General features: G+C 37.8%; 1 protein-coding gene across 2 annotated transcripts in view; it reads left to right on the top strand.

Annotated features, from left to right (window-relative positions):
• The window catches only part of b4galt1l (DP-Gal:betaGlcNAc beta 1,4- galactosyltransferase, polypeptide 1, like), a 45,562-nt gene that overhangs the window by 8,700 nt on the left and 13,530 nt on the right, over window positions 1–23,332 (top strand). For both annotated transcript variants that reach the window (XM_049468191.1, XM_022676434.2), the window contains exons 3-5: window positions 9,581–9,768; window positions 17,406–17,528; window positions 21,073–21,177. In XM_049468191.1, coding sequence (XP_049324148.1) covers window positions 9,581–9,768; window positions 17,406–17,528; window positions 21,073–21,177 — 416 coding nt within the window. The remainder of the gene's footprint in view (window positions 1–9,580; window positions 9,769–17,405; window positions 17,529–21,072; window positions 21,178–23,332) is intronic.

Here is a 23,332-nt window from a genome sequence, read left to right as displayed (position 1 = left end):
TCTGTTTTGCGTGCGTGTAATTTGTGTGTGTTTTGAGTGTGTGTGTTTTCTGTTGTGTTTGTGGTATTCTGTTTTGCATGCGTGTAATTTGTGTGTGTTTTGAGTGTGTGTGTTTTCTGTTGTGTGTGTGTGTGTGTACACAGTACATTCCCTCAGAACAATGGGAGTCTACCCTCCGTCCACTGTTTGTTGTGTACTGTACGCAGTGTGTACAGTAGAGTGTATTGTAGCGTGGGCTTAGACGGCGTTTACTGTCCGTTTCCTGCAGTTTCCTCAGCAGCGGCTCCACTGTAACCTTCAGAAAGGTGCTCTGACGTTTCACACAGTCGATACGAAACCTGATGCCGTATAAAAACCTTTGTACAGGTTCAGCCTCCACCGTTTCTACATCCTCTCTGTCTCCGTGTGGTCTGCTGTGTGGTTTAGAAGAGTCAGGTTCTGCCGGCTGGGCTGTGGTTTTTACTCTGTTCATTATTCGCTGTTTCATGGTGTGTTTTTTTTGTAAGAGCCTGTGTTCATGATTAACGGAGGGTTGGAATTTGTGTGTGTCAATATTTAAACTCTCAATTTTTCTCCAAATAGTCAAATACTTGGGTCAGTATTGATGTAACGCGTCTCTTGTGTCAAAGCACAGTTGTTTTAAATTCTATAAAAACTGTATATAAAACAATTAAGCCTGTCACAATTTTTTTTTTTTTTGTGGACAATATATTGTCCCAGAAATGATTGCGGTACACAATATGATAACAAAAAAGCATAAAAAAGCAATTATACACTTTTTAAAGACAACAAAATTGGAATTAATCATTTATTATAGTTAGTTTGGTAATTATATACTTATTTCTTTACCTACTTTAGTTCACACTGTGTGTATGTTATGGAGTCACAGTTTTTGAAGCGTGACTGGCTAAAATACTGTTTACTTTTATATATATGTATATATAAAATATCTTCTTTATGTATATATATATATATATATGTGTGTGTGTGTGTGTGTTATATATGTATATATTATATTTGTGTGTGTGTGTGTGTTTTTATATATATTATATAAGCATTTAAACTGTTAATTTAGCTATTTTTTTGTATAAAATTATCAGGAAAAAAACTAAAATGTAAAAATGTAACAAAAATAAAATAATTTAACTGCAAAAAACTACCACAAAACTATAGTATTCTTTATTTTATTATTATATCTATTAGAAAAAAAAGTTACATTTTTGGCAATTAAACTTATGATTAAAATTATTTTTGTATTAATTGGCGTGACTAATTAAAACGTGATTTAACAGGAAAATGTGATTCTGTGTATTCAAAAGTCTTTCAAACATTATCAATGAATGCCTATTGTCTGGTCTATTTTTACACTATAAAGCGCACTGGATTATAAGAAGCATTATGGATTATGACGCAAAACTGTAATTGTTAAAAAAAAAAAACACTTTCTTTCAAAGTCAAGCGAGCGTTGGACATTAATCTACACGGATTTCTCTTCTGAAAACTGTTTATTTAAGTGAGTAAAGTGCTTTAGTTTATTTACAGTAAGCTTAGATTCCCGTATTTCTCCAGCTCTAAAGTTGGAGCGTTAGCATTAGTGGCTAACAGAAAAATACGATAAGTGAACTGTATGAAAAATATGGTGCAAAAAATACAGTATTCTGATAAAGACCCGTATAAAGTAGATTAATAAATAACCCATAATCAGGATTCTAACAGTAATCACCCTTTCCTGCAGGACCCCCGTGGTAAGTGAGTGTGTGGTGTGTGTTGTGGTGTTTCTGCCTCTCTGAGCTGCTCAGAGCTCTGGAATGCTTGAAAACCCCGTAAAACTTCCGTATATCAGGCATGCCGGTACTCGTCACTGCAGTAAAAAACCCAAACACTGAATATCCTGCTCCTCTACTGCTGCTACAGGAAACTCACAGAGTACTTTCCTATTTATATGTTAGTTTATGTATATATTCATAGATGAAAGCTACATTATAAGACAAGGAAATACATTAAATATACACTACCAGTATAGGGGTTGGTTACACCTGCATTACATGCATCTCGGCATCATGTTCTCTCTCCTCCACCAGTCTTACACACTGCTTTAGGATAACTTTATGCTGCTTTACTCCTGGTGTAAAAATTCAAGCAGTTCAGTTTGGTGGTTTGATGGTTTGTGATCATCCATCTTCCTCTTGATTATATTTAAGAGGTTTTTAATTAGGTAAAATCAAAGAAACTCATCATTTTTAAGTGCTGTCTTATTTTTTCCAGGGCGATATATATATATATATATATATATATATATATATATATATATATATATATATATATATATATATATATATATATATATAATGTATGTATGCAGTTAAACTTGCACACAGCTGGTGCAGCCGACCCCTGTTAAAGATAGAAATTCACCGCACGTCATTTTCTTACATTTTCTTCTGTTGTTCGCTTGATTTTATGAGGTTTTTATGAAGTGTCACAGCGCTGCTCCCAGTAAACATGGCCAGTGTGACTTGTAAAGAATGGCACTGTGGGATTCTGTGCTGGATTTTTCAGCACAATAAGAAGATGAGAGCACTATAGTAGACTGACCTTTGACCTATATGCAGCTCTGAAAAAATAAAACTCCTTTTTTCTTTTGATTTTATCAAATTAAAAACCTCTGGAATATAATCAAGAGGAATATGGATGATCACAAGCCACTAGGGGTGGGCGATAAGGCCTTAATATAATATCATGATATTTCGCAATAACGATACTCTTGGGGATATGACAAAACACTTAAAAATATATATTTTAAAAATACACTATACACTGCAAGAAAATAAAAATATATTTTTTATTATTACATACAATATAATACTGTACACCACTAAGTAAGATATTAAAAAATACAAGACTTTTATTAGATTTGTAACAAAGGTCAATGATTCAGAATGTCATGATACTAATAATGTAAAAATATCTCCATATATCCAGAATTAAAGTAAAATAAATTATACTGGACAGATAATGGGAAATGGGATAGGTGATATGGCACGATATTTTAGGGTATAATATCATTCACCATATTTAAAAATGTTGACGATATTATCGTGTACGATAGATACTATATGGCACACCCCTACAAGCCATCAAACCAAACCGAACTGCTTGAATTTTTGCACCAGGAGTAAAGCAGCATAAAGTTATCCAAAAGCAGTGTGTAAGACTGGTGGAGGAGAACATGATGCCAAGATGCATGAAAACAAACTGTGATTAAAAACCAACCAGGGTTATTCCACCAAATATTGATTTCTAAACTGTGTCTGAAAGCTCTGCATCTTTTTTGTGTTTTTTTTTTCAGCCATTTCTCATTTTCTGCAAATAAATGCAAAGGAAATACAATATTTTTCAATTGATTATATAAAGAATTTTCTTCAGCTTCAGCTGTAAAATTGCTGTTGTGGAGATTTGAAGGTTCTTCTCTGGATTGTTGTGTAATGTAAAGGTTTTTATACTTATACGGCATCGGGTTTCGTATCGACTGTGTGAAACGTCAGCGCACCTTTCTGAAGGTTACAGTGGAGCCGCTGCTGACGAATATAGCAGAGTGTGGAATCACGCCTTGCCCAAAACAAGTTAATTGAGTTCATCAGGACTGCTGCTTTCACACTGGTTTGTCACTGCGATGAATTGACTATATGTTTTCACATCACTCTATTTGGGTGTAACCAATCCACATCAACCGACATCAGCCCTGTTAGTATTGATTTAGCTAATCCTGAATAATCTGAGAATAGGAGAGGTAGCTTCGTCTGAATGATGTTTCTGTTTGTTAGTTTAGTTTTGGATCAGAAGGCCAGAGGTGGGCAGAACTTTCACACGTTAAGCTGTTGGTACCAAACCCTGAACAGGGTGGCATCCTGCCTGTCTGCCTGCCAGCCTGCTGATTAATGTCATTCAGCACTGCAGCGGTTTCGTTTTCCACTGTTTGTGCTGTGATGAAAAGCTCAGATCTTTAAAGGCTTTTGTCATGTAAAGAGGGAGTAGGTTTGTTTTTACGTTACTGTTAAATTGTTAAGTTGTGGTCGCCCGGCAGCAATAAAATATTTTACTTTACTTCTCATTGTGTTAGCTGGTAACAGAAAAGGGCGTAAGAAGTGTTTGTTTATTCTCTTATGGTTATGATTCCAGAAGCTGGACAGGTTTTATTGTTTTAGGTTCTTCTAGGGGTGTACTCACACTAGGCAATCCGTGCCCTGCATGAGATTACTGTGACTTTTGGCATGTATTTCTGAGGATTATCTCCGCTTTTATCAAGAAGACGTGCTCCCGAGAGAGGGTGCTTTGCATGGTGGGGATGCACTGAGCAGTGAGTAATGACGTAAGCGTGCTCGGGCCCGGATTGTTTAAACGCAGTGTGAGTGCAGGCCAGCAGGGGAGTGGGGAGGGGGCAGAACTGTGCTAATATGAGTACAACCTAAGGCTAGAGCTTCCTTTTTTGACCATGGTTGAATGTAGACAACTGGCAACTGTGTCATTAATGCAAATGAAAAATAATTAATGACTAATATAATGAGTGACTAATATGTGACCAAATCTAATATATTTTTTTTTAATATGTAATACAGTATAGTTATCCTGCTAACCCTGTTTTTCAGTGCTCGGGACTCCACAGGATAGAAAACCACCACAGAGCAGTTATTATTATTATTATTATTATTATTATTATTATTATTTGGGTGGTTGCATCTTATTTTCAGCACTGCAGTGATTAGCACTGAATAGCATGGTGGTGGTGTATGAGGTGTTAGTGTGTGTTGAGGTGGTACAGTGGTATAGTGAATCAGATACAGCAGTGCAGCTGGAGTTTTTAAACATCTCTGACTTTACTTTACTTTATCCACAGGGTGTTTCAGCTGTAGGTAGGAGTGTGTAATAAATAGAGTGGAGGACAGTGAGAGATTAAACACAGTTTTTAAAAACTCCAGCAGCACTGCTGCTGTTTCTGATCTGATCCACTAAAAACACATTTTTTCTAAAAGCCATAATGACTGTAATGTTAAAATATTAAATATTAATGTTGATAATATAATTCAGGATATAGAGGGGGGGGTCGTGTGCAGGTGTGATGGATCACAGTATAAACCAATAGGGAGTCAGAATGGTAAATGTTTCAGGGATTTATCTGGATGGGGTTTTATTGAACGATGAGAAGCTAGAATGAAAATGAGCTGAAATAAAAACAATTTAAATGTAAGTAGTAGAAAGTTCAGATAATTGTGTGAAAATGTGCAATAATTACTAGATAACCTACATTTCTACTTGTGTAACGTAACAAAGTATTTGTTTTTTTTATTGACATTTATGACGGAGGCCTACAGGATCTTCCGGGTCACTCTTTTTCTCTGTTTCTTTCTTCTCTGAATGGTGTTGGTCTGTAAGTGCTCTGCTCTGCTCACTCTGCTCTCTAATTTTGTCTCTCGCTCTTTTTGCCACCCCTCCTTTCCTCTCTACTTTCACTCCCTCCCTCCCTCACCTCCTCCACCGCCCCTGACCCCTCTTCGTCCTCTTCGTGACCGTTTCTGCCCGTCTTTTGCATGTCTGAAGGCTTGCACGCGACTCTCTCAGCACGGGGGAACAGCAAGGTGAGAACATCCACGCTCTCTTCTCTGGCCAATTACTGCTGGTAATCTTAGCTTCCTTACTTTTTTCTTCTTTTTCTCCTTCTCTCCTTATTTTTCTTTCATTTCCAGCCTCTTTCTTCAGTCTTCTTTCTTTTTCTGTGACCCCCTGCACAGTGGAGACGTATATATGGGTTTACTTACCGAAAAATATGTGCGAAAAATGTACCAAAAGTGTCTCTTTAATGGAATCGCTAAAGAAATCTTTGAATCACCCTTAATTTTATGAGTGCTCAAAAATGAACGTATTCTTCTCAGGAAGTGGAGGGAGATAAAAGGTGGAGGAGGAATGGAATGACCTTGCACAGAAAGATAAGACCAGTGTTATGTGATACTCTGTAGACATTCCATCCATTGAGGAGTCCTATCAGCTCTACCTGCATTAACCCATTTAAATCAGGGTGCCCCGGTTCTCCTCCACAGAGCCTCTTCCTGAAAGCCCGCTCGGTCCCTGGCTCCGGGGGCAGGCGGGGATGTCCCTCCTGCTACAAAAGACAAGCACAGCTAGGTGCCTTTGGGGAGCGCGGGTTTCATTTCCCGTCGCTCTGAAAGAAGGCTTCTCCTGGTGTCTTGTTGGCATAGAGCTCAGACAACAGATAGCCCTGTGGCCCTGGATACGCGTCATCTGTTCCTATTGCCGATTGCTGATACAGGCTCCGACGCTGCCATTGTCCTCTCCAACATCCAGGAAAAATGGTCCACAGACACCAGACTCGTCCAGTACCCCAGGGACTCAGGACACAGAGGCCTATAAGTGATATAAAGGACCTGAATGAGAACCCGAGACGACACGCTATAGAGTCTGAGGCCTCGTCCTGAAGTGAGGGAGTCTCCCAGTCAACAAAAGAGGAACCCTATCTGCTGCCGCTCAGAGTTTCTGACCTAGTCGTCTACGTTTTCATTGCTAAAACTTAGTGGATTAAGTGGGCTTGGCATAACCAAGTCTAAACCTGGTTTATTTCCAGTGGAGAAATGTGCAGAAGTGCAAAGCTCATGCAAAAATTAAACATTAAACCAAAAAAATGAAGTAATCTCAAGGGCGTTCCAGAGGAAACCAGCTTCTTCTGCTGCCTCACGCTCTGGATGTTTGCTCACTGGTTAAGATGAATGTTGAATGTTATTTCTATTTTCGTCTCTGTTAGCCGTGTGAGAACTGAGTGCAGGTTGAGTCATGGAGCAGGAGGCTCCTGATTCTGATGATTATGCCTAGACATGTCTGTATTTAGAGCTGGACAAGCAGAAAAATCTGTTCAACTAAACAGGAGACTGTCAAATATAGAGGAACTTTTGAAAAATGTCCATATTTCTTTCTGATCATCACTCAAAAATGTGTGGCAAAAAGATCTGGAGTGTTTTCTGAGTGATGAACAGTGGCGCATCATGTGAATGTTTTTACTAGAGATGGGACCGATCCGATACTGAATATCGGTATTGGGGACGATATTGAAGTAATTCGACGAATCGGATATTGTAGCTCGGAAATACAGTTAGCATCGCCGGTTAGCCGTTAGCTACTGCAGCTAATCCTCTACGCTATCTGTCAAAATAAAAGTCTCCTGCGCAACTGAATATTTCCTGCGAATTTTAATATTTACCGTATTTAATATTTAACTTTTTAAAAAATATTTCATAAAAAATAAACCGTTTAATTTGAAAGGAAACTATTGCATATTGCATATAAAGTGTCTTTTGAATGCATTTACATCAAATGCACTTGCATATACTCTTCAAAGGGCTGTGTGGTCTGTTTCAGCCTCATCAAGTAACCTTAATCATAGTTCTATTAATAAACTACAAGTATCAGTATTTGTATCGGCAATTTTATATCAGTTTTATATCGGTATCGTATCGGAGCTGAAAAAAGTGTATCGTCCCATCACTAGTTTTTACATCACTATCCTGCAACAAAATAATTGAACAGAATTACAAGTTATAAATGTGTACAAAATATCAGATATCAGCCCAGAATTCCTGCATTGGTCCATCCCTAGATATATATATATATATTTTTTTTTTCTTATCGTTTTATTGAACGATGAGAAGCCAGAATGAAAACCAGCTGAAATGATGCTGTATATCACTTTGGGACTTTTGTTTGCTTAAATCAGTCACTCTCAAACTGGTTCTCAGAGAATTTTAGCAAATAGCTATATATTTAATAGTTTAGAGGGTAGAGATTACTTGTGTTGTTCAGCTGGATTACATCCAGGCTGTTACTATTGTTTATTTCTGTTATCTGGTAGTTTTGTTCTTATCAGCTCTTATTATTTGATCAGTCATCTAATCTCACTCTTATATATGTTTTTTTCCTGCTTTATTTACAGCTTCTGTTGTTCAGCGTATCATCTGTGAAACATATCATTCATTGTTTAATAGAGAAACTAAACAACAAAGCTATAGGAGTGATAGTGGCAGTGTGTGTACATTTATATAATCCACACTGGTTTATGTTTTCAGTTTTATTTTTTTATTATTTTTTTTATTTTTATTATTATTAACTTTATGAGCCAGCCAACAAGTAACCATATATATCAATAATGTCTTCCTTTTAAAAGAAATCAATTATTTTATTTTATTTATTAGTTATTGTAGTGTTTGCAGCGCAATCCACTCTATTGTTATCAGTTTGCTTCTGCTTCTTGTTATTAGAAATACTATTGTTCTTCCAGGATCAATAGCTCAAATACTGCTTAATCTAAAAACTTCATTCAAACTTTGTTTCAAATGACTTTTTATGTTTCTACAAATCATATAAAGATATTGTTAAAAAATGAGTTAGCTTTAATTTTCCAACTTCTCTCATTCTGTCTGTTTTTCTAGCCTATATTAAAATGTCAAATTTTTTAACTTCTTATTTTTTATTTCACTGATTTAATATAAATCTGTGGTGTTTCCTCCTAAAAATGTAGAAACACATATCTAGTTTTATTTAAAGTGCTTTCGTTAATAAGTAAATGTAAGTCTAAACAGCTTCTTTTAGGCTTTAATTTAGTATTTAATAGAAACATTTAAAGTAAAACTAGATATGCCTTTCTAGAAATAAAGTTTAGTAGTATGGCATGTAAAAAAGTTGATTAATTTAAATTAAAAGCAACACGTGTCACACATTACATGTACTCTAAAAAGTAAAGATCCTGTATTTAAAATATTGAGTACAATTATTTAAGTTTAAATTATTTAATATCTGATAAACTGAGCCTGGGTCAGTGTCTGATCAACAACTCTTGTAAACGTCCGTTTTACTGCCAAGTTGGTATATAACCAGATACTGCAGAAAGAGGGGATTTATTTCTGACATGATCCTCACAATAGAGATTTCCATTTTAAGGCGTTCACACGAGTCTGGTTTTAACATATGAAAAACAGGCACGTCAGAATGTGAAAATGAACGCATGTAGATGAATGGCGTCTTTCACATCCAGTCCGGCCAGGACCTTTACACGGACACGTGAATCCATCGTAGCACGCACTTCACGCCTGTACCCAAGTACCCAAATTTCGGATAACTCAGCGCTTTTGCGAGCGCTTACCGCATGGATTTAATATAAATCTGTGGTGTTTCCTCCTAAAAATGTAGAAACACATATCTAGTTTTATTTAAAGTGCTTTCGTTAATAAGTAAATGTAAGTCTAAACAGCTTCTTTTAGGCTTTAATTTAGTATTTAATAGAAACATTTAAAGTAAAACTAGATATGCCTTTCTAGAAATAAAGTTTAGTAGTATGGCATGTAAAAAAGTTGATTAATTTAAATTAAAAGCAAGAAAAATGACTGAAAGGAAGCCTGGTTTCCTTCAGAAGGGATGAATTGTTGATATATATGGTTATTTGTTAGAATAATTTGTTAGGAGAATTAATTATAACTGTAGATCACATTAGATTTAGTCTAATCTTTGCTGTTTTTTCTAACAGGATGGAGATGAGACGTTTAACCGGGCGAAGCTCCTGAACGTGGGCTACGCTGAGGCTTTGAAGGAGTACGGTTACGAATGCTTCGTCTTCAGTGACGTGGACCTCATCCCCATGGACGACCGCAACACCTACAAGTGCTTCAGCCAGCCCAGGCACCTGTCCGTCTCCATGGACAAGTTCGGTTTCAGGTAAGCAGCCCCTGATTTATGGGTTAAATTCTCTCTCTTTTGGTTTATTATGACATCAGAACGGATTAGTCAGTCTATCGCCTTGTTGTAGTTGTTAAGAACCCAGTACATCATCAAAATAAATACATTTATTATGCTACTATGCCCCTATTACTTGCATTATGGCCTGTTGGGAGCATCGGTTAAAAATGCTGTATTAACTAGTATGCATTTTTCACACACCACCATACCACTAGAGGCCCAGTGGAGCGCTGTGTAGAACAGCACCACCAAAAAAGCATGCTGGGACAGATGCTAGCTAACGCTAGCCAGTTAGCATAACAGGCTAACACACTGGAGTTGATGGTAGCTCAGCTCTATGGAGCCTAAACACTCTTCCCTCGCTCCATCCAGCCTGAGAACAGCACTTTATCCCACAGACGAGCCCAGAAACAGTGATAAAACTCCCTAAAACTCGATTATACAAGGTGAGCAGTAACTATAGCCCTGTTTAAATATATAGCCCTGTTTAAATATATTAATACTATAGCTTGAAGGATAATTTTAAGGGAATTGTGGCTGATTTTAATACTGTAATTGTGTTATGAATGGCTTAAACTATTTTTAATATTATTTTTTTTTTAAGTTGCTGCAGTATTTTTTTTAAGGACTATTGTTTAGGAACATTCTTCAGGTGTTTTTTTTTTTTTTTTGCTAATAAAGTCTGATTTCTTTATGCATTATGTAATTTGATAGAAAAAAGAAAACCCAATAGTGACCAAAGCCTAAATTTAAAGCCATCGTGTTTTATATTAAATGTACTAATAACAGTAGAGTCAAACACATATTATTAAAGCCCAGCCATACAAGAACATTAAAATTAAATATAATAAAAATACTGTGATATAAAGTAAAATAGGCTATTCCTTTTTTTATTATTATTTTTTATTTATTTATCATACAGCCCATCACTACTCGTTATCATCTTTAACTACAACCCATACAAGTCCATTTCAGACTGGAGTTCTCCATTAATGTGCAGTTTTTGTTTCTACATAAGGACGCTTCCTGGATTCTGAGAGCAGAAATGTTGCTGGATCACCTGCTGAAAACCGTCCTCTCATTACTGTAGAGAAACAAAGATCCTCAGCTGCTCCTGTATTTTTCCATGATGTGTAAATCCCAGTTCAGTTCCGTATCCAGTCCTCCAGAGTCTCGTTTGCTCAGCGCTGGAACACTGCAGATCACTGCAACAGTTTCCTCTCATCCTTTCTGACAGTGAAGATGCCTCACTGGGACAGGGACTCCCGAACAGTGACCCAATAAAATAAAAGTCTCTGTAAAGCTGATTCCCGGAACTTTTGGGATTTAGGGCAATTAAACTGGGCAGGTGTGATGCGCTCTTCTTTCAGAGCGGATGAATCCGATTCCAGGTTATGTTCAGTGAGTGGTTTTACTATGAGTGAATGATTGAGCTACTGAGCTCTGAGTTTCCCCTTCTGAAGTCTCCGTAGCTCCACCAGCTGCTCGCGTTCAGTAAAACTGAGCTGGATCCTCTTTTAGAGGCTGTACGTGTGACGTGAGTACGTAAAGACGCGTGACGTGGCCAGAAGAAGAAGAACTATATATAAGAAAAGAAAAAAATATATAATAAGGGCCCGTTTTATCATTATAAGGTTTTTGATTGTCTTTGCGGTGACTGCGCTTGAGGACACTTACAAAATCCTTGAAATTATTTTTCTTCTTTTTCTGATTGACTGACCTTTTTTATTAGTCATTTTTTTATTATTTATTTAGTTGAGTAGTTGTTGCTTCTCATAATCTGGATTCGAACATTACTCAAATATTCACTATTCACTGTATACCTGTAACTCTACCTCTTCACTACTTTACTTTAACTGATGCTCTCAAACTTTACATTAAGTCAGCGACTCTTGACGAGTTCAGCACAGCTGTTAACTGAAAGTGTTTAACACTTTTTTTTGTTTACTCAATAATTCCATATATTTTTATTCATAGTTTAGATGGCTTTAGTTTTAATCTACAATGCAGAACATTTTAAAATAATACAAAAAAATAAATATATATTAATATGAAACTGTTTAATTCCGTACCATTTTGGAGTATTGGAGTACGACATTGTGACTCGATGTAGGGAAAAGCTCTCGTAGATTCGTTGTTTGTCGTTTTTTTCATGATAGAAAAACAAGTCTAACAAATAACCTGATACCCAGTGGGGTTGATCCGATTATATTCAGAAGAGGAGTATTAGATATCAGGAAACGCAGGGTGAAGAAGGAAGCTAAATGTTTGCCCACTGTGTATGATGTGTGTGTGTGTGGTGGAGTGTGTGTTAGATGTGGGTGTGTATGGTGTGTGTTGTGGCTCGGTTCGTTGGTTGTCATTAACTACGAAGTGACTCAGGTGTTGGTGTAATTCTACTCCACTACAACACATTTGTCAGGATTTTCCTCCCCCCACACACACCAAACATTTTCTGTTAAAGTGTGTGTGTGTGTGTGTGTGTGTGTGTGTGTGTGTGTGTGTGTGTGTGTGTGTGTGTGTGTGTGTGTGTGTGTGTGTGTGTGTGTTTGAGTGTGTGTGTGCGCGTGGGCCCTTATTTTTTAACCTTTCGTAAATATTTTGAGCCTTAACATCTAGAACTCTGGGAAAAAAAGAGAGCACTTAAAAACCTCTGGAATATAATCAAGAGGAAGATGGATCATCACAAACCATAAAGTTACCCAAAAGCAGTTTGTAAGACTGGCGGAGGAGAACATGCCAAAACGCATGAAAACTGTAATTAAAACTGTAATTATTCCACTAAAAATTGATTTCTGAACTCTTAAAACTTTATGCATATGAACTAGAAACTTCAGAAACTTTTTAAGAGCTGTATATTATTGTTGGAAATTTTATTTTTTATTTATATGACAATTAAGTAAGGTTTTGTTAGATAGATAAGTACAGAGGTCATTGTTAGTGGCATTTAAACCTTTTTTAAGCTGAAAATAATTGCAGTCGTCTCTGGTGTTGCACGGTATACTAATATAATAAAAGTATCAAAACTTTGTCATTAAAATGGTACAATACCCCATTTATTTAGTACCGGTTATTTAAACTTTGAGTTTGACCCAGAAATTGTATTTTGACGTTTTCTCAGCTTAGTGACACAAAAACGCCTCAACACATCAGAATAAAGCATAAATAAATCTAGAAAGATCTAGAAAGAAATGCTAACGTTTGTAACAACTGCAGTGTCATTGCTTTCTAATGAGAATCTGTGATTAATTAATTGATAAATTATCTTGCAGTCGTCTTTACGGGATGAACACGTCTAGGGAGAGTAGCAACAGTGCTGAACTTCATCCATTTGTAGCTTTTAGCTTTTAGTTCTTAGGAAAGTGATTGATTAGTCTAGGGGTTCACATACTTTTCCCCCCTCACTGTGAATGTTAACATGTTGTGTTAAAAAAAAACATGCAAACATATTATTTATTTGTGTGGTTTTAGTTTAAGCAGACTGTGTTTTGTGTCTATTGTTGTGACGTAGCTGAAGATCAGAACACATTTAATGACTAAATTGGTGCAGAAATCCACTTTTTTTTTCTCATATCTCCCAGTCCTGGTCTTAAGCAGCAGAGCGCTGTGGTGAGAAATCCTGCTTTATTTTGTGGGTTTAATCTGCGAGTGTGATCTGCTCGTGTTTTACGGCGTCTTAACTGCACTCTCCTCTACTGGTGAAGAACCGCAGTGAAAGGAGCTGTTCTTCCTGCTGAGCTTCAGAAGCATCTGGTAGTAATTTTCCCGCTTTAGCCACAACAGGCCGATCCTCAGACAGACGTCACGCTCCTTCTGAAGAATAATTTGTACTCATTAACTGCTCAGGCTGGGACAGCCAGGCTTCAGACCCGCCGCTTCACAAGAGCCTTTTGATGGAGAGTGACGACTAGATAATAACTGGGTCAGAACTCCTGCAGAACATCAGGCAGGTCCTGTGAGGTGTTCACAGTACAAGGCATAGACTGTATATAAAGATGGACGCCGTGTCGCCGTTCCCATTCATTCAATGAAAATGAAGCCAAAATCTTCCTCCATTTTGGCGATTCAGAGACCAGAGTCTGCGCAGTAGAGACCAGAGGAGGGAGAAAGGCTGTGGAGAGACCGCCTACTCATTTAAATAACCCCGCCCCTGAGGGCTGCCTCGAGGTCACAGACTGCAGAGCGGGGCGGAGCGGAGCTGACGGTCTGTTATTGGCCCCGCCCATAAGCAGCCCTTTTACCATAACCACCTTTTTTGAATAGAGCTGAATAACATTTTAAAAAACAAATTCTGTGGGTATATAAAAATTTAACAATATAAGCAGAGGTTACACTAGCTGCTGCATTTAAATAATGGAGGTAGAATTACAGTATATTAGAAAAAAACGTGATTGAAAGTTGTTCTGTTTTGCCATTGAAACCTATGGGGATGGGTGGAGTTACACAGCTTTCTGCAGCCAAACAGCAGAGGGCGCCCGACCTGTGGTGGCTTCACTTTTAAGAGACAATGCTCTGTCCAGCTATACACAGTCTATGGTACAAGGTATTCAGTACCAGAGGTGGAAAAAGTACTGAAAATTTGTAATTAAGTAAAAGTACCTTTACTTTGCTAAAATTCTACTCAAGTAAAAGTAAAAGTACCCATCTAAAAATCTACTTGAGTAAAAGTAAAAAAGTACTCAATTTAAAATTTACTTAGAGTAAAAGTTACATGGTTACTTTTAATTATTTGATGTAAAAAAAAATAAAAAAAAAATAATAATTAAATCTTTTAATGAATTATTATTCCAAATAATAATTTGGACAAGTGGAGTAGGTTTCTATGATCCATTTTTTTCTTTACTATTAAAAAGTTATGGTTATATAGGTGACTATAAACCGTATTTTTATAGTTTTACAGTTCATTATTATTTTTCTTTTACTTGCTATTGCTATGCTTTAACTGTTATTTACATGTTTTTTTTTTTTATTTAAGCAGATTGTTTAATATTTCCAATAAAAATTTAAGAAATTATCATGAAAAACATAAAAATCATACAAAAAAACCTGTTGATCGGCACATGTGCAGTGGCGTAAAGAAGCACATATTGAGGGGAAGCATAACTTGACAGAACACCGGTTCCCCCGACACAGCTGATTCACACAGCGTCTCTCCCGCTAACCATAATAATAAACACTGCTGGGAAAAGTTTAGCTGCGCTGCCATGGAGAACAAAACTCAATTATTTTTTAATTCAGACAATTAGGGTTTTTTTTCCCCCAGCATTTAATTATTTACTCAGTAATGGGGAGTTTTCCAATGTAGTGAAGTAAATTACACGTGTCAAAATGTACTTGAGTAAAAGTAAAATTTCCTATTTTAAAAACTACTTAAAAATTACAAATTACTCATTAAATCTACTCAATTACAGTAATTTGAGTAAATGTTATTCATTACTTTCCACCTCTGTTCAGTACCTACCAGCAGCGCTTCAGAGAAGAGCAACTGGTGATCCAGCATAAGTGTCTGATGATAATAATAGAGGCTCCGCCCACTTTACAACTTAAAACTAGGCTGTGACCAAAATGGCTCCCAATTTACTAGTTAAGACAATATTGAGAGTGTCAGCCATTTTTCTTTGAATGTCCGAATCGTAAGGGGGGAATTTGAACGTGATTTTGAGGGCACTAAAAACTCCCATAATGCATCATAATTTATCGTAAACATCGCTGCATACTAAGCGAGCTAAATGTGTCCCAAAATGCATTGCGGGTCTTGCTACTAAGCAACTACTAAGACAACTGAACAAACGGAGCGGACAGCGAGCCATCAGGGTTGCCAGATTGTTAAAGTGGGATTCAGATAAAACCAATTCACTGGGTAAAATGTGTTTCAAATCCGCCAAAATACTGAGAAAACCACCCAAACAGCTGATGTTCATCATATTAACAATATTACACGGTTTATTTCAACATGATCTTAAATAAAATACCTTAAATATCTTTAACATCACTAATTACGAAAAACGATATTTAAATGAGTTTATCTGCATGTCTTTTGTGCCTTTTTTCATTGGAAACACAAACCAAAAAAAAAGTATGTGTGTGTGACATATTTCCAAATATTAATGTATGTTTTCATTAGACCATTGGTCATTTAGTTTTGTATGTTCCATTTAAATATACCATTGGGCCCTGTTTTAGCGTTCTGTAGACGCGCCGTCAACCACGCATCATTCAGCTTGATTTAGGGTGTTGTCAGTATGTCTTTGCTATTGTAACGATGGGAAAAGTACACCTTGTGAGGCTCGAAACGCTGTGCAAAAGGCACGTACTAATTCTCTTAATTAATCATGGGTGTGGTAATCTGTAAGTTGTTAGGATCTTTAATACAGAGCGATACACTTTAATCCATGAAACAGAGGAACGAGCTGCAGCCGTCTGCAGCGTGAGCGTCTCCGGCCTGTCTCCGGCCTCGAGCGTGTGAAACATCTGCGCTGGATGTTTATTGTGTTAATGCTGTTCTCACTACGAGCTTCCCCTCCCCCTCCTCACACACACACACACACACACACACACACACACACACACACATGTAAACCCGCTCGATATCACACCACCATCTGCTGAAAGTGAGTAGAGGTTTCCTCTCTGGTTTGTTTTGTGTGTCGGACGCTGGTTTCCTCCGCCGGCTCTGAGACGCAGCAGCAGCAGCAGCTGTTTCAGCTCCTCAGAGGTTTGAAGGCAGTCGTTTCTCCTCCATTAAAGAGCAGCAGGAGTTTCAGACGGCTTCTCCTGAGAGATCTCCACATCCAGCAGGAGAACTTTAACCCAGACTGTGGCCCAGTCCCTTTAGTCATTAGTCATACTGGTTTAATATGAGATTTAAAATGGGATAAAGGTGGAGGGCAGATTTCATCTGTGCCCAGCACAGTCTTGTCCTGTTTTGTCGTGTCGTGTCTTGAAGATTGTAGGAGCTGTTTGCTATTCTTAAAGTTAAAATATTCTTTTTAATTTGGTTTTGTGTAAGTTGGTTGTATTGTGCTTCCACATTTTTAAATCCCTTGAAAATAAATGTGAAGGAAAACAATGGTTTGTATATTTTAGAGAAAGCTCTAAATAATATAATAATTATATTATAATAATAATAATAATAAAGGAAGCAAATAAAGAGTCTTTTTACAGCTCTTTGGGAATCACTCATACTGTATATTGTTTTATATACATTATAATCATTAACAACAGTGCATTAGGACCCGTAAATCTCAAAAAGAAAATGTTAATACATTTAAAGAACATGTTTTGAACATGTGTTTAGCACTTTTTTCCGGTTCTCTTCATAGTTTTCATCTACATGAGTCAAAGAAAGAAAATAAAACAAATAATAGATCAAATATTGAATAATCTTGTTAAAAACCTAAATGAAAACTGTTCTTTTTCTCTCAGATCAGCAAAACTAAGACCAGGAGTAAACCAAGTCACAGACTCTGTATCTCATTCAATAGAAAATCTTTATTCACAATGCCGCACAGTCCTGGATTAGATTTATTACCTGTCCAGGAAACCAAACCATAAGTTTGCCCTTTGCGCACACACTGTACACTAACACTCTTTTTTTTGTCTTTTGTCCTTTGCAGGCTGCCGTACAACCAGTACTTTGGCGGCGTGTCCTCCATGAGCAAGGAGCAGTTCCTGAAAATCAATGGCTTTCCAAATAACTACTGGGGCTGGGGCGGGGAGGACGATGACATCTTCAACAGGTCAGTGAACCGCCTGAGTAAACACACGCCGAGTCCTGACCGTGCCAGAACCTCGGCCTCAGGCTCAGCCTCGCTCTGACCGTCAGCCTTATTACTCTTATAACGGGCTTCAGAGCTCAGAACTTCAGCACAGATCTCTGGATCTCAGGCTGGTCCACAGTTTGGCTGCAGTCGATTCTGTGTGAAAGCTCTTTATCCAGTAAATCCTGCCTATTAACAGCCTCCAGCTGCAGATATTTCTTCATCCACTGCGTAATCATCCACTTACACCAACACCAACAGCAGTGTTGTGTAAAAGTATGACTCATAAAGCCCTGTTTTCCAGAAGTGTGCCTGAATCAGATCATTCTAACTGTTAAAGAGAGAGAGACACAGTTTAGGAAAAGTACATTTTAAAGTTGCAAGTCTTTTGGGGTTTGTCTCTACCAGATTTTTACTCCATTCTTCTTCATAAAACAGCTGAAGATCAGTCAGGTTGGATGGAGAGCGTCTGTGAACAGCAGATTTCATCTCTTTCCACAGAAGCTCAGTGGTATTTTAGGTCTTTTTTAAGTCTTTAGGACTTTGACTCGACCATTCTAATACATGAATATTCTCTGATCTGCACCATTTCTCTGTAGCTCTGGCTGTATGTTTAGGGTCATTGTCTTGCTGGAAGGTCTCGAGTCTTTTGCAGCCTCCAACAGGTTTTCTTCCAGGATTGCCCTGTTTTTAACTCCAACCATCTTTCACCCATCAACTCTGACCAGCTTCCAAACTCTGTCACTGCTGAAGAAAAGCTTATCCCCACACCATGAATATTGTATATTGTTTTGGGCAGGGGTGTCCAAACCTTTTTTTCTTGGGGGCCAGAAGGAGAAATAAATTTGAAGTCACGGGCCAGAGAGACTGTAATAAAACAAATAATGAAATATACCACTTTAAATAATACCATTTTACTTGACTTATTATCTTTATCTTTGACAGTGTTGTGTAAACTAAGATTTTTCAAATTGATGTTTAATTTCATGATGTCTTTTAATATTAAACTCCTTAATTACGGCAACTTTTAGACTCTTTGGTCCGTTTTTCTGCGCTAGAAATGCGCACTCTCTCTGCTTTAAGACTCGTTTGCCCGTTTTTCTGCGGTAGAAATGCGCACTCTCTCCGCTTTTAGACTCTTTGGCAGTTTTTCTGTGCTAGAAATGCGCACTCTCTCCGCTTTTAGACTCTTTGGCCGTTTTTCTGCGCTAGAAATGCGCACTCTCTCCGCTTTTAGACTCTTTGGCAGTTTTTCTGCGCTAGAAATGTGCACTCTCTCCGCTTTTAGACTCTTTGGCCGTTTTTCTGCGCTAGAAATGCGCACTCTCTCCGCTTTTAGACTCTTTGGCAGTTTTTCTGCGCTAGAAATGCACACTCTCTCGGCTTTTAGACTCTTTGGGCAGTTTTTCTGTGCTAGAAATGCGCACTCTCTCCGCTTTTAGACTCTTTGGCCGTTTTTCTGCACTAGAAATGTGCACTCTCTCCGCTTTTAGACTCTTTGGCCGTTTTTCTGCGCTAGAAATGCGCACTCTCTCCGCTTTTAGACTCTTTGGCCGTTTTTCTGCGCTAGAAATGCGCACTCTCTCCACTTTTAGACTCTTTGGCAGTTTTTCTGTGCTAGAAATGCGCACTCTCTCCGCTTTTAGACTCTTTGGCCCGTTTCTGACACCTAGCAGTCAAACTTTGATCTCACGTTATAAAAACCTGCTTAACAGCGGGCCAACTTTCATTCTATTTCTACGGCCCGTAGTTTGGACACCCCTGGTTTAGGTCATGAGCAGTGTTACTTTTCTGGCACAGATGTTTTTTAGTGCTTTATGTGTGTTTACGTGCCTTGTGTCAACAAACCGCCAAAAACTGAACTTTTTATGCCTTTCTTTCAACGATGTAATGGCAAGTCTTGCCATTCTTCCATAAAGGCCAGATTTGTGGAGTGCACAACTTAAAGTCCTGTGGACAGATTCACCTGATCCACCTGAGCTGTGGATTTCTGCAGCTCCTCCAGAGTGACCATAGGCCTCTTGGCTGCTTTTGGACCAGTGCTCTCCCTGCTCGATCAGTTAGTTACAGTAACACTGAGCTGCCCTGTTCTTTTAGCCACAAACCATCACCCAGATCACTCGTGGTCAGTGGTGACGCTCTCAGGGCGAAGGTGTGAACGGTTTCACGCCTGTCTGACGGTTGTGATCAGATCAGGCAGGATGCAGAGTGTTAATAGCTCGTGTGAACAGGATTATTTAACACACATCTCTGCTCACTTCAAAGCTCACCCCACACTTTCTACACATTTAACTAAAGTGTTTTGCTTAGATGTTCAATCAGAGTCTGAGTGTGAAGGTGTTTTAACTGCTGATTTGCCTCAGACAGGCTGTGAAGTAACTTCTTCTAAATCACCAGCAGAAGAGAAGTGAATAAGAATAAGCCTTAAATTCTAAATCCTGGATTAGAACACGATTATACCAGGAAGCCAAGAGAGGTTACGTGTTCTTATGATTTAATAATGTATGATTTTTGTTGAGGACAAAAATTTGTTCCAACCAAAAGATCCTGCGCCGTTTCTCAGTCTGCATTCTTGTCTGTACTCGAGAAATGTGATAAGTCGCAGCTCAAGTGCTGTTTCATTTAAAAGTTCACAGATAGCCTAGTTCACTACAAATACCCATAAGGGTACAACAGATTACAGTGCTGGTGATTCTGTATCTACTGTAACTGTAGATTAATTACAGAGCAGTATGGGTACAACAGATTACAGTGCTGGTGATTCTGTATCTACTGTAACTGTAGATTAATTACAGAGCAGTACGGGTACAACAGATTACAGTGCTGGTGATTCTGTATCTACTGTAACTGTAGATTAATTACAGAGCAGTACGGGTACAACAGATTACAGTGCTGGTGATTCTGTATCTACTGTAACTGTAGATTAATTACAGAGCAGTACGGGTACAACAGATTACAGTGCTGGTGATTCTGTATCTACTGTAACTGTAGATTAATTACAGAGCAGTACGGGTACAACAGATTACAGTGCTGGTGATTCTGTATCTACTGTAACTGTAGATTAATTACAGAGCAGTACGGGTACAACAGATTACAGTGCTGGTGATTCTGTATCTACTGTAACTGTAGATTAATTACAGCGCAGTACTCAGAGCTGCATTAGTGATATTTAAAGTGCACTGCTGGCAGCCACACTGGTGTTATTATTATTATTACTCAGAGAAATGCTTGATGTCTTCCTCCAGCTGGGACTTTTTACCAGTCAGAGGCTGTAAGACACTGAACTGAGCTTATCAGAACCTCGTTTGGTCCAGAAAAGGTTTCAGATGTGCATAAGATAAGTGTTCGTGATGTTTAAAATGCTCTTCCAGCTCTTCCAGCCTCCCGGCGGTACCACAGATTTGCGTATTGTGTCTAAATATATGTTTCTCAGAAAGTTTATCCTCAGTAAAAGGAAATGATTATTATTCATTATCCCACTGTTTACACTCACACACAGCTCTCTTTTCATTTCCCTGTTCAGGCTGAGCTCCAAAGGGATGTCCATATCCAGGCCGAGCGGCGCGATCGGGAAATGCAGGATGATCCGCCACGATCGGGATAAACAGAACGACCCAAATCCTCAAAGGTGCGGCACTAAAACATTACACAACCTGACACCACCCAACCCTATAAAAGCTGTAGCTCTGCCAGACCCTTATACAGTACAGTCAAACGTTTTTAAACACATTCTCATTAACGTTTGTTCTTTATTTGTGTTATTTACAGCATTGTAGATTAATATTAAAGACGTAAACTATGTTTTAACACGTATGCAGTTAGCGGGTAGTAGACAAAAACAGTGTTTGTCTTTTTAATATATAAATATATGCAAGATATAAACACCCAACCCAGGTGCTTTAAGAAAAGTATTTTTCCTAAGCATATGACCTAATAATGTGTAATATTGGCCGCAGATTACACCACAGTTCCATTATCGCTGTTTATTGAAAGAAAGATTTGAAAGAGTTAAAGAGGAGGAGAAAATAGGATTTGTTTGGTTATAAAAACTCCTCCAGTTAAAATAGTTCCTAAATTGCTGCTCTGTATGTAGCTGCTCTGTTTGGCTTGTAAGCGCTGCTGCATTGTTGCTAGGTTACCTGTATGTTGTGGAGTAATACATGGTGAGCTTTGGTTACAGTGCATTACCGGCTGATAATGGTACTCATAGAACGCCTCTCAGCCAATCACATTGGAGGGTTGGAACTGGGATATAATGTTAATTATTAAAGTTACTAATCAGACATTGGAATTAGAATGTAAAATTAGAAAATGCAGGATATTCCGCCACGAACAGCATAAACTGAACGACACAACCTGACACCACCCAGCCCCGCCCCCCTTTTTATCAGTGGAGTTCTATATGTTGTCCCTCAGCCCAGCACTGACTTAAAGCAATGACTCAAAGTAAACATCCCAGAACAAAGGTTAACAAAGGGTAGCAGGACGTGGCTTTTCTCTTTTTAAAGCTTTTCATTTCAAACACATGTATCATAATTTATTATTATTACAGTGACAGAAGCCAACATTAAATCCTGACAAGCTTAACAAACAGACGTCACGTTAAACATCCTGTAAACCAGGTTTAATAAAGATCAGTGGTACAGTGGTACTTCTTGCTGATTTACGAGCAACCATCTAGTAACACCATTAAACCACTAAACTACTGAAAATCAAAGAGAAGATACACTTAGAAAACTTACTTAGAAAATTTACTTAAAATCATGTTTAGGAGTAAATGATGGCTCTTCCTGGACATAAATGAGGGTATGGTTTACTTTACATCAATCAATCAATAAATCAATCAATCGATTAAACAATCAGCCTTTATTTTCAGTAGGAAAAACATTGAGTGTGCTACTTATCAATACAGCTGAGCAGGTAACCCTTTAAGAAACTGAAGGAAAATGAATCAAATCAAATTAAAATCAAGTTAAACTGAAAAGAAAACAAAGAAAGAATAAAAAATGATTACAAATGATTATAAAATAATCTCAACTAAAACAGGTACAGGCTGTCTGAAAAGTAGAAGTTGGTTAAAAAGTTAAAAGATTAACATGATTTAATAGTGAATTCTCTGTGTTAAATACAAAATACTAACACTTTTTACTTCATTTAAGTAGAAATGTAGGCAGCATTATTAGAGCTTAGATTTTTCTGCCTGAACCCAACCCAACCCGAGGTCAGTCCAAAATTCAACATCGTTCTGAACAGATTTAGCTCATTCAGACTGTTTTAATGCTGTACTTACAAAAAAGAAAAGTGGGGCTCGAGCTCAAAATCATGACAGTTTATGAGGCGGGGCAGGGTGGGCTCCGGCACTATGTGCACGGACTCGGGTTTAATTTTTTGGGCCCGATCTAAGCTCTATGCACTATATAGCAACTAGCAATACCAAAACCCAGAAACTGTTAAATAACCTACCTACTCCATAGTGAACACCCAGCCACTCTATAGTTTAAACTATAAACGACACTCAGCATTTCTCAAAATCAGCTTTAGCATCAAGATCAGGAGATAACAGCGCCTCTTCCTGCTACTAAAAGAAGATAAGACAAATTTTACTCGTTCTAGTTCCTTTAACAAAACAAAAAAACAGTTTAACCTTTTTCCCCACTGGCTGTAATCAGAAACATCAGGAGGAAACTCGAGATGTCATAACATATAATAGGGGACATTATTTTCAGCCACACAATTTGTCTATGTGAATAAATGCAGTACAGTATTGCTTTTGCTGTTCTACT

The sequence above is a fragment of the Astyanax mexicanus genome, chromosome 19 (genome assembly GCF_023375975.1).
Source record: "Astyanax mexicanus isolate ESR-SI-001 chromosome 19, AstMex3_surface, whole genome shotgun sequence".
Classification (NCBI taxonomy): domain Eukaryota; kingdom Metazoa; phylum Chordata; class Actinopteri; order Characiformes; family Acestrorhamphidae; genus Astyanax; species Astyanax mexicanus.
The sequence above is the reverse complement of the archived record's forward strand: the minus strand, read 5'-3'. Positions and strand labels throughout refer to the sequence as shown.